The 12,864-nt window shown below is 35.3% G+C and overlaps 1 protein-coding gene across 1 annotated transcript; it reads right to left on the minus strand.

Moving 5' to 3' along the window:
• Positions 1 to 6,153: 6,153 nt before the first annotated feature.
• On the minus strand, positions 6,154 to 12,451 carry GCK72_012579 (uncharacterized protein; the record flags this gene model as incomplete). Its single annotated transcript, XM_053729222.1, has 7 exons — positions 6,154 to 6,254; positions 6,302 to 6,395; positions 6,440 to 6,595; positions 6,652 to 6,771; positions 6,817 to 7,107; positions 7,182 to 7,784; positions 12,272 to 12,451. 7 exons carry the CDS (start codon positions 12,449 to 12,451, stop codon positions 6,154 to 6,156), a joined length of 1,545 nt encoding a protein of 514 aa, XP_053583994.1.
• Positions 12,452 to 12,864: the final 413 nt, after the last annotated feature.

Raw genomic sequence — 12,864 nt, forward strand, 5'->3', positions numbered from 1 at the left:
AAAATAAACTCCGTTTTTGAAACAGAATATAAATGTGTCTATGGTCGTCTAATTGATTTTAGAATAGAAACATTGAGCCAACAAAAATGAGTACGGAATCAAGCGGAGCTGTTTGGATGATATTAAAATTTTTGAAAACTTATTTATATAGTTCACAAAATTATTTATGGGCACCGGAGCTGATAAAAATGGCAATATTTTCAATTCTTAACTCGGAATTCGAATATTGAATCTGTCAATAATATAACGATGAAAACTAAAAGCGAGTTTAGTTCAAAACTTTCTGCAGAATTTCCTGTTTCATGAAACAGGAAATATTTTCTTAAAAGAAGCAAAGGATAAAATCTATCAGATGAGCTCAACTCGGGATCAATATTATATTTATTATACTGTATACCCCCCGCTCTGGAAGTAATCTTAAAGTTTTATTTAGAAGTGGAACGGTCTATCATACTCCTTGATTAAAAACGTTGTTTTTTTTCAAAGAATCGAGAAGAGTAGGCTGAACTTTGAGTTATAAACGGGATCTGATAGTACATATTTACGGCAGATTGAATAAAGCTTTGGGCCAGACAATATTCAAAATATAATGAGGGATCTAGGTATCTGCTTGTAAAAGATATTGACTGATGTGTGTAAACTGGAAAATAATTTTAACACCGAATAATTTCACCTTGGTGAAACAGATAGACCTTTTTATTTTCACGGGACTCGGCAAGAAGAACAATATTGTGACTTGGTCCAATAAAATAAGCGAAACTCTTTTTTAAAACTCTGTACATAGAATGCCTGCTCAATTAGAATTGGTTAACATTTCACTTTTTCTTTTATATGCTAGAGGAGAAACAGGAAAACAGAAAAACCTCGACCCAAATGTAAATGGCAGAAAACTTTTGAGATAGTGGGCTTGCGGTCCTTGTGACACCTGAACCGTGACCCTGTTTTTGACAGCTTTGATCAATATTAAATTTAGACCCTGAAAATCAGCCGAAAAACTAATTAAGGCGAATAGGGCCCTATTTTGTTTTTAGTACAAACGTCTGTTGAAATAGACGACATGTTTGTTTTCATCTGGTGCATGTTCTTCCTGTTATTGGTTTACGTGCTATTACGGGGGATGGATAACGGATAGAAAAGGAGAATTTAGAAGGAAAATGAAAGGCCTCAAAACAAGAAATATAATTTAGATGTTTCAAAAAAGACTGCTTGAAACATGTAATTCTACAAAAAGTTTACTGTTAATGAAAAGAAATAACATTGAACAAACAAGAGTCAGTAGTTTCATGCAACAACCTTTTTTAGGCAATATAGAGAAAAAGGACCCTTGCCATTAACGTTCGAATTGAAAAAATATACATCTTTTCAGTAATGGTTCATTACTAGAAGAAATTAAATCATTGAAACAAAAACAGCCGCAAAATGGGTCGATAAATAACTTTTTCCCATCAAAAACCCTCAAGTTTTTTGTGGTTTATTACTGTGTCAGAAAGGCAATATCCCAAAAAGTTAATAGTGTAAATTGTTTCCATGTTGATTTACCGGACTACATATTCGGGATATTGACACGAAATCTCCCTCACTTGTTCTTGTGTTTTACGTCAGAAATTTGTATTTTTTTTTCAGAAGTTTCAGACCAATGCTTCTGTAATACTACTCGTATGACTTTGGAAATATTTTTCAGTACGATGAGATTTAAATGGGTGGGTAGAGAGAAAATTCATATGTTTCAGAGGGAAGATTAATAGCTGAATTGTTTTAATTGTTTGTTGTGTCGTTTCCGGTTCTGTTGTTTTCGATACAAAAAAAAATCATTAATCATGAATCGAGATCATAAAAAATTTAAATCAAGAAATGCTACTATTACCATTTTACGAAAAAGGGTTGAAGTTGATCATCTGGAAGAGGCTTTTTAAGAAAAGTGGTTCAAGCATTACCAAAAGGTTACCAAAACGGGCCGACACGGGCCGGCGTGTAACTCTCGTCAAAATGAATATTATGAGCTGAAAAATATACCAAAATGTAGATCTCGACGAGTTCTATGCCCTTGACCTACTACGGGCCGGATGGCTATTCGTTAATGTGCCGCGGGCAGGGAAAAAGTGCCGAAAACGCGAAAATGGTCAAAAAAGCTATTCTAGCACGCCCGCGGCATATTAACAAATAGACATCCGGCCCGTAGTAGGTCACGGACATAGAACTCGTCGAGATCTACATTTTGGTATATTTTTCAGCTCATAATATTCATTTTGACGAGAGTTACGCGCCGGCCCGTGTCGGCCCGTTTCGGCCCGGTTGACAAGTATGGTTTATATTATTTGATGGAACGAGCAAGTACTGTTTTTTTTTGGTGATTGGAGAAAGAGTCTGAAAAATACACGCTACTTGAAATGCTAAGTGTTTATGGATTTTCAAATAATTTTTTGAGACTCTTATGAAAAAACCAATTACTGTGAATATGTAGAAAAACTTGTACTTATTGTGCAACTGAAATAGCAAAAACAATTTTGAGATGCATAATCATTTTCAATGCTGTTGCAAATGATTAAAAATACCTTTTCACAGTACAAACAGAGAGTCTCAAAAAATAATGACGAATAGATACGCAAGTGAAAAGATTAGCTCTGTTTCTAAATGCTTTTATGAAGAATTGACTACGTTTCCTCTGCAATCGGTTTCTTGAAAACTTTCTTCTTTAGAAAGCCAATACTAATCGAAAATTTGAAAGTTCAAAGTTACGTGGCAATTGGAAAACAGAACTTAAAGCATCATGATTGACGAAACTGAGCGAATAGTGATTCAAAAAATATCACAAGGAATATGAAGATGATGAAACATGAAAAAAACCAGGAACGATCAGAATAAAAGTAAGTTGAAAATTACTTTCAAATTTGAACGAAACTTGGATTTCACCAATTGTAATTACTAAAAGTTGCTTGAGTAATTTCGAAACTGCAAAAAAACAATTCAGATTGCAATTAGTTCCAGCCAGGTGCAAAAATGGAGTTCCCTCTCTGAAACAAATTATTTTATTTTATGATATAAACTTAAAATCATAACTTTCTAGAACAGAAATAATTGGACAAAGTTTTTTGATTAAAAAATCTGCATTTCAGAAGTTTGAGAGTTTTCAGTTATTAGCGGCCCACTTACAACTGCGCCCCACCGTAAACGAGAGAGTATCGGTGAGAGACGCAGAATTTTTTCTAGCGCGAACAAATATTTTTACCATTTTTGACCTATTTTCGATGTTTTTCAGAACAAATTACATAAAAACTTTCGAAAAATAGTGAAAATAGGTCAAAAACTGTGAAAATAATTGTTGGCGCGAGAAAAAAATCTGCGTCTCTCGCCGATACTCTCTCGTTTGCGGCGGGGCGCAGTTGTAACGAATTTGCTCGGCTAATACTCAGCATTAATTTTGCTAATTCTTGTTAGTAATAAAAAGATTATGAAACAGAGATTTTTGAAAAAAAAACTCAACTATTATCGGAATAAAAAAGTTCCGACATTTTTTACCGACGCGCAAGAGTCGCGGCACTGGTAGATCAGAAACGCCCACTCATCATTTAAATTTTTTCTGCAATATCAGGGCACGATTTCAATTCTATTTACATTGTTTCGCGGGTAACATTTTGATCTTTGTCCCTCAAAATTATATAGTGGAATTGAAATTTCAAGGAAAATAGATCAAATTTAATGAAAAAGTGGTATTTTTTAACAAAATGTTACCCGCGAAACAATGTAAATAGAATTGAAACCGTGCCCGGATTTTGCAGAAGAAATGTTTATGATGAGTGGGCGTTTCTGATCTACCAGTACCGCGACTCTTGCGCGTCGGTAAAAAATGTCGGAACTTTTTTATTCCGATAATAGAAATGAAGAAAATAGAAATCAAAAGAAACCAATTTCAGAAATGCTTCTGCCGACAGCCACGTTCAGTTTTGATTTGTTAGCTGCAAAATTCTAGGTTAAGAAGTTAATGGAGAGAATAAGGGAAGAACTTACGAAAACAATTTGTAAAATAAATTCATCAAGGTCTTGTAATAGAAAATAAAGTCTAAAATTTTGAAAAGACGAGTGGCTCAAGATTGAGAACGGGACCTGAAATTAAAGATTATAATAGAGATAAAAACATATTGAAACAGACAAAATATGTACCCATATACAAAATTTTTTAATTGTGAAAAAATTTCGGAGTGTTTTGTTCTGAAGCTTGTTTACAGAAACTCACGTATACAAAATAACGATGTTTGCGAAGCCCTAAAGTTGGTGTGAGCAAGAGATGAGTTTAAGGATTCCATAAATAAAAAGAGGAAGTGCCGGAGGAGATAAAAATTAGGTCGAGAATAATGACCTTTTTTGTTTTGAATTTTAATAGAAGGAGTAATGTAAATTGTATCACTTTCAGTTTTTTCTGGAAAAAAAATCGATTTAGCGTCGGTTGAAAGCTGAAGTGTTAAATGTACACAAGATGAAACATGAGATGTTTATTTCTACACTTTATTGACTTTTTAGGCTTACCAACATAGTTGAACCACATTTTTGAAACCGAGAAAACTTGTAACACAGTTCTGAATTCAACACTACGAACGCAAGATTCTATTTAGATAAATCGGAACATCTGCTTCAGTTACTACTTCCCAAATTAAGAATTGAATTGCATTTCTGGTTATTTTCTACCAGTGTACATATCAGCCGCTACAGTTCACAAAACAATCTTCGAAATTTCTAATCAATTGAAAAAAAGATAGTGAAACAGAAATGTATGTGGGGATCATACTCTGTGTCTACAAGGATTTTATGAATAAAAAAAAAAAAAAAAGATCGACGGGAAATGGGATAAATTGGGTAATGATAATAGCCGAGGTAGTAAAATGTATAGATCAATGCAAAAAAATATGCGTATCAAAACAGAAATTTTCACACTATAATATTTCATAACTGCTACTTCTCTTCATTCATAACTTTCCAGTTTTGTAGCGCGTTTTTCAAAAAGTTGGTATATGGATTCTAGCCAAGACAATTTGTTATCTAAACTATTGATATCAAATTTGGTCATCCAGAACAAATAAAAGTTATGAAACAGATGATTCCAATCTGGGTAAGTGATTTTCATTAACTTTTACTCCCAAAAACAATAATTATGAAAAACATTTGAAACAGAATACCCAAAATTGAAAAAGGCAACAAAAAAAAATGAAAGAGTTTGGGTGGGATGTTACAAAAAGAAGAATTCAGATGAGATTCTAAAAACCATGAAAAAAAAATGGAGAACAAATTATGTAAAAAAAAGAATGATGAAATTATCTGGATAAATGGAAAAATAATGATCCATAATTCGTTATTTGAATCGAGATCATTTTTAAAAACATAAAATTTAAAATATCAATTTTGACGGCAGACTGACTTTCTGTTGGAGCGCTGGATTTGCACAGACTGTCTTATCTGAAAGTACTTTTTGCAAAACCGTTGAAACATAACAAATCAAGACTGTCATAGCTCGACCTTGACTCCAAAACCAAGAAGCCGGCTGTAACATTTTCATTTCGCAAGGAATAAGAACAAAAAGTGTCAGAATTCTCCTTTGCCTTATCAACTTGCTATCGAAAAGGAAAAATCGTAAAACATTAGGAAACTTTGAAGAGAAAAATAGATAATTTCAGACCCGAGACGGTTGTTTTGTTTAAAAATTTCCAATCTTCGTCGAAAAAATTTGTAACTTTTGAAAAATTCAAAGACTTTCGTTTGGTTATTTTTAATTTATTCTTCCTAGCTTGTTAAAGGGGGACACCGGTATTCCAAAAATCAAGATTTTTTGATATGGATCAATTCAAAACTTTGTAGAAAAGAGAAAAGTCTCTTGGACCCAAGTCCGAAAATTAGCCTAAAGCGAGTTATGAGGTCTCAAAGTGTCAAAAAATGAAAAAAGTGGCCGTTCTTTGACACTTTGAAGCCTCATAACTCGCTTTAGACTAACTTTCCGACCTGGCTCTAAGAGGCTTTTCTCATTTCTACAAAATTCTGAGTCGATCCATAACAAACATTCAATATTTGGAATACCGGTGTCCCTCTTCAAGGTTTTTCTTCGAAAATCATCATTTCTGCGTGGGCTGACCGATCGATCGGACAGTCTTGCTACAAATGAAATACTCACTATACATCCGTTGGGTCAGTCCGTTTCTTATATCTTCTCTTCTTTTTTCTGTAGGAACCACCATGCAACGCTTTGTATCTTGTGTATTCGCCTTGCTTTTCTGAAACAAGTATATGAACTGAAAACAATTGAAAACTTAGCACTTACGATTTTTGATATGGTTCTTTCCGTACTTCGGTTGTATCAAGGAAACCGGATGTTTTTCACGGGCACTTCTTCTACGCCCAATAGCTGGTTGAACCTAAAAATCTAGTTTTTACAGACGATTTTTGAAAATTGAACTACCTGAGCCTCTTCGTCTTCTTGATCCATTTCCTCATCATTGTCATCGAGCTCTTGGTCTTCATTCTGTAGAGGACCCTCATCGTCTTCCTCCATGGGCTCCTCATGGGCCACATCCATCTCTGGCTGCGTCCCTAAATCGGGAAATTCAATTTCTTCCTGAAAAAAAGCGTGTTTTGTAATTACAAAACATTCGATTAGAAAATTATAATTACCTGATTACTAACTGGTCGCTCATTGAGTAAATCCGGATCATTATTTGGCTCCGCTTCATCCACGACTCCAATTTCCATTCGTTGGTCTTCACTTTCATCGAAACGCTGGATTTGCGGTTCCTGAAACAATATTTTAAGAAAATTGTTTTTTAACTTAATAAATACCTCGGGTTGGGCTCCAACTTCATAATCTTGGAGATTGTCTTCTCGATTCGAATCGAGTAAATCTCGTTCCTGGTTCAATCCAACATAGCTTTGACTGCTTCCATCCATCACTTGATGGTCCATTTCTCGGTCATCGCGTCTCATCTTTTTCTGTGGGGGCCCCATTGACTCTGATGAGCTTTCACGAGGCGCCACAGAAGTTTTCCGGCCAGAATCAGCGAGACTTTCAGCACGTGGAGCTGGAATTGATGCTTGAGGGCAGGGAGCTGGAGCCACGAGTTGAGGTGGATTCTAAAATTTTAATTTGTTAAGAAAAAATATGTTGTTTGAATGAATGCCAATGCTGATTACAACAAAAAACTCACTGGCACATTTGGATGAATTGAATCTGGTACTGCAACCGTGAAATTTCTTGCAGATAAAGTTGGTGGAGCCGGCATGAATAGAGGTGGAGCAGCCATCATGTATTGGGGAACCGGCATTGTTGGTTGCTGCTGATTTTGCTGAACTTGATTTTTCAGCAACTCATTAATTTGTTGCTCTTTCTGGTTTATTTCCTCCAAATACTTGACTTTTTGAGAGAGGAGCTCATTATCATGCTTCAAAGTCAACTCTTTTTCTTTTTTCTTCAGTTGCTCCGCAAATTTCAGCGTCAATTCTCTTTCTTGATCTTTCAGCCGCTGCTTCAGTGTATCGATTCTTTGCTGTTTCAAATCCAGTTGCTTTTGAACAGCTACAAGCGGATCTTCCATTTGGGGTGCCACGTCATCCAATGAATGAGATTCCAATCTGGGCGGTTTGAACTGGGAAGGGGCGGCGGCTCTGATTGGGAAGTTTCGGTCTGATGGAGCAACACTGTTTCTGGGAGTGTACTCGCATGGAGGCCTGTCCAACTCCGGGACTTCCTCAGCTGGTTCCGCCTTAATTCTTGCTCCAGATGAGTTCTTGCTCCAGATGTTTGCGAATCCCTAAAGTTGGTGTGAGCAAGAGATGAGTTTAAGGATTCCATAAATAAAAAGAGGAAGTGCCGGAGAAGATTAAAATTAGGTCGAGAATAATGACCTTGTTTGTTTTGAATTTTAATAGAAGGAGTAATGTAAATTGTATCACTTTCAGTTTTTTCTGGAAAAAAAGACTGATTTAGCGTCGGTTGGAAGATGAAGTGTTAAATGTACACAAGATGAAACAGGTGATGTTTGCTTCTGCGTAGAAGACGTTGATTGACTTTTTTGGCTTACCGACATAGTTTGGCCATTTTTCTGAAGCAGAGAAAACTTGTAACACAGATCTGAATTCAACACTACGAACGCATGATGTCATGGAAATAAATCAATAATACTCTGTGTCTACAAGGATGCATGATTTTTTTGTTAGAATTTTAGGTAGCTTTAGGTAGCGCACAGTCTCCCAGCGTCGGAAAAAGAACTGCAAGAAAATTGTTGATCTACCCTCATGAAACGAAAATTTTGAGAAATTAGCAGGTCTGAAACGTTATTACTTTAAATTTTAGCGTGAAGCTCAAGGTCAGAAGTAAGAAAATTTCAGTTTTAGAATTATTATGAAAGCATGATCCAACCATTCAATCCAAAATATTCTGGTTTCAGATACTTTTTCAAGTCGAAATGGCAATTTTTAATTTTGATTCCGGAAAAATCTACGGGATTTGTTCATTTCTCAACATTATCCAACGAATGATAGCTCAAATCGTGCTCCAAATCGTGCATAACAAAAAATTGAAAAAAATTCGGAATTTGATCGATTTCTCGAAAACCAATGAGCAAATTAAAAAACCGTCCTACAGAAATGTGTACAAATCTCCGGAGCACGTTTTGAGTTATCATTCGTTGGATAGTGTTGAGAAATGAACAAACCCCGTAGATTTTTCCGAAATCGAAATGAAAAATTTCCTATTCGACCTGAAATAATATCTGAAACCAGGATTTTTTAGACTGAATGGGTAAATAATGCTTTCTGAATAATTCGAAAATTAAAATTTTCTCATTCCTGACCTTGAGTTTTACGCTAAAAACTAAAGTAATACAGTCTTAACCTGCAAATTTCTCAAATTTTTCGTTGAAGGTAGATCAAAAATTTCTTGCAGTTCTTCCTCGGAGTCTGAGAGACCGTGTAGCGCTATATACCAGATCGACGGGAACGAGGAGGGGAAATGGGATAAATTGGGTATTGATAATACATAGCTGATGTAGTGAAAAGTATAGATCAATGCAAAGAAGTATGCGTATCGAAACAGGAATTTTCAAACTCTACAATTTCAGAACTGCTATATACTTCTCTTCATTCATAACTTTCCAGTTTTGTAGCGCGTTTTTCAAAAAGTTCGTATATGGATTCTAGCCAAGTTTGTTATAACTGTTAAACTATTGATGTTAAACTATTGATATCAAATTTGGTCATCCAGAACAAATAGAAGTGATGAAACAGATGATTCCAATCTCTCTGGGTAAGTGATTTTCATTAACTTTTGCTCCGACCAAAAAACAACCTTCAAAGTGTGTTGTTCATTACTGTGTCAGAAATACAATGTCAAATAAATTGTTAGTTTAAATTGTTTCGAGGTTTTCTCTTACACACAACCAAATGGAAAATGATCTGTGTAAGGTCATAAGAAAACGTTTAGAAACATTTGTCGTTCATTCTATAAAGTTCAATCAAATTAGGCAGTAACAAAAAGGTTGGAAAAACAGTAATTATGAGAAACATTTGAAACAGAATACCCAAAATTGAAAAAGGCAACAAAAAAAAATGAAAGAGTATGGGTGGAATGTTACAAAAAGAAATATTCAGGTGAGATTCTAAAAACCATGAAAAAAAGGAGGACAAATTATGTAAAAAAAAGAATGATGAAATTATCCGGATACATAAAAAAATATGATCCACGAATCGATATTTGAATCGAAATCAAATTTAAAAAATCAAAAATTTAAAACATCGAGATTATGACGGCTGTCTGACTTTCTGTTGGAGCGCTGGATTTGCACAGACTGTCTTATCTGAAAGTACTTTTTGCAAAACCGTTGAAACATAACAAATCAAGACTGTCATAGCTCGACCTTGACTCCAAAACCAAGAAGCCGGCTGTAACATTTTCATTTCGCAAGGAATAAGAACAAAAAGTGTCAGAATTCTCCTTTGCCTTATCAACTTGCTATCGAAAAGGAAAAATCGTAAAACATTAGGAAACTTTGAAGAGAAAAATAGATAATTTCAGACCCGAGACGGTTGTTTTGTTTAAAAATTTCCAATCTTCGTCGAAAAAATTTGTAACTTTTGAAAAATTCAAAGACTTTCGTTTGGTTATTTTTAATTTATTCTTCCTAGCTTGTTAAAGGGGGACACCGGTATTCCAAAAATCAAGATTTTTTGATATGGATCAATTCAAAACTTTGTAGAAAAGAGAAAAGTCTCTTGGACCCAAGTCCGAAAATTAGCCTAAAGCGAGTTATGAGGTCTCAAAGTGTCAAAAAATGAAAAAAGTGGCCGTTCTTTGACACTTTGAAGCCTCATAACTCGCTTTAGACTAACTTTCCGACCTGGCTCTAAGAGGCTTTTCTCATTTCTACAAAATTCTGAGTCGATCCATAACAAACATTCAATATTTGGAATACCGGTGTCCCTCTTCAAGGTTTTTCTTCGAAAATCATCATTTCTGCGTGGGCTGACCGATCGATCGGACAGTCTTGCTACAAATGAAATACTCACTATACATCCGTTGGGTCAGTCCGTTTCTTATATCTTCTCTTCTTTTTTCTGTAGGAACCACCATGCAACGCTTTGTATCTTGTGTATTCGCCTAGATTATGTAAAAAAAAAATTATGTAAAAAAAAGAATGATGAAATTATCTGGATAAATGGAAAAATAATGATCCATAATTCGTTATTTGAATCGAGATCATTTTTAAAAACATAAAATTTAAAATATCAATTTTGACGGCAGACTGACTTTCTGTTGGAGCGCTGGATTTGCACAGACTGTCTTATCTGAAAGTACTTTTTGAAAAATCGTTGAATCATAACAAATCAAGACTGTCATAGCTCGACCTTGCCTCCAAACACCAAGAAGCCGGCTGTAAAATTGCCAGAATTCTTTGCCTTATCAACTTGCTATCGAAAATGAAAAAGCATTAAAAAATTATGAAAATTTGAAGATAAAGATTTGAAATAGATAATTTCAGACCCCAGACAGTTGTTTTGTTTAAAAAATCCAATCTTTGTCGAAAAAACATTGTTAAGTAGCAACTATTGAAAAATTTAAAGACTTTCGTTTGGTTATTTTTAATTTTTGCTTCCTAGCTCCTTAAAGGGGGACACCGGTATTCCAAAAAATCAAGTTTTTGATATGGATCGACTCAAAATAAGCCTAAAGTGAGTTATGAGGTCTCAAAGTGTCAAAAAATGAAAAAAGTGGCCGTTTTTTGACACTTTGTAGCCTCATAACTCGCTTTAGACTAACTTTTGAACCTGGATCCTCTTTTCTAGAAATTCTGAGTAGATCCATAACAAACATCTCAATATTTGGAATACCGGTGCCCCCCTTTGAGGTTTTTCTTCGAAAACCATCATTTCTGCGTGGGCCGACCGAGCGATCGGACAGTCTTGCTACAAATGAAATACTCACTATACATCCGTTGGGTCAGTACGTTTTTTACATCTTCTCTTATTTTTTCTGTAGGAACCACCATGCAACGCTTTGTATCTTTTGTGTTCGCGGGTGCTGTTTCAAGACGTCAAGATCATTAATTTTTGCTTTAGCTGAGCATTCGTATCCAAGCGCTCTAATCCAAACTTTTTTTCACAATTATCTTATCCGGAAGTCGGAAGTCGGAAGTCGGAAGTCGGAATTATATTTTTTTACAACAGTTCCAAAACTCCAAGAGAAAAGATCATAAAATTCGGAAAAATTGGTGAAAAAATTGTTTTTGGCAGAAAAAAATCCTATTTTCTGTCGTTTTAGACCATTTTTTCCAAGTATTTCTGTCATTTGTACTCTTCGCAAATTCCACAGTTATGAAATGACGTAAGTCGGAAGTAACTTTCCTTATCCGGAAGTCGGAAGTAGGAAGTCGGAAGAGAAATTCCTTACCCGGAAATGAAAAAAAACCCGGAAGTCGGAAGTCGGAAGTCGGAATTCCCGACAACACTGTACCGTATCCAAAAGACCGTGAAGGCCGCTCTCCAATAAGTACCCAACTACAAAAATTGGATACCTAGACTTGTTCCTATTGTTAAGGGTATCGGATCGATCAGTTCGTATTTTTCATGAAAATGGATTTTTGTTACTCAATTTTACCGTTTCAACATATAATGATTGATGTTCCAATTAATGATTTTACGGTCAACTCATTGATTTGTAATTTCGATAGATATGATTTCTTAAAACCATATTTTTAAAACTAATATACATCCAGAGACAGAATCTATCCCATCCTCTACCAACCTGAGTATACGCGGCCAAGTTCAAAGGCGCGCCAACAATAAAATTGAGTACCAACGTGAACATCTCCACATAATCCCCCAGGATTGGTTCAGGCGGTAAGATCGGATTATCCGCGTCGTAGGATTCTGACGAGGATGACGTCATCATAGTTGAAGTGGTTAAATTTGGAGGTAGGAGCATCTGGAAATGGTGATGGACTAGGGAAATGTAAGATCAGGAAAAAATAAATGTTAAGGTAGAAGCAGTATACAAGTGGGGAAGGAAAAAAGTAGGCGGGGCCTAGAAATTGAAAAAAATCAGCTGCCGGTTTCACCTGTTTCAGTACTATTTTCACCCCGAGAGGAGTATCAGAAGATAACGTCATTTCGAATATTGACAGGTACATGAAATAGAAAAACTTTTCTTTCAAAAAAGTTTTTTGTCAAAAAAAAAACAAGAGGTCACTTTTTTCCTACCTATCTCTCAAAACTCAAAAGACAGAAAAACGAGAGAAAAAGTTGTTTCCCCGTAGAGAACTTCTTGATTGAAAAGAGGAAAACGAGGAGGGGGGACAGATTAGATGGACAAGTTTGAGGAGTGACGTGAGATAGAGA

Source organism: Caenorhabditis remanei, chromosome IV (genome assembly GCF_010183535.1).
Source record: "Caenorhabditis remanei strain PX506 chromosome IV, whole genome shotgun sequence".
Classification (NCBI taxonomy): Eukaryota; Metazoa; Nematoda; class Chromadorea; order Rhabditida; family Rhabditidae; genus Caenorhabditis; species Caenorhabditis remanei.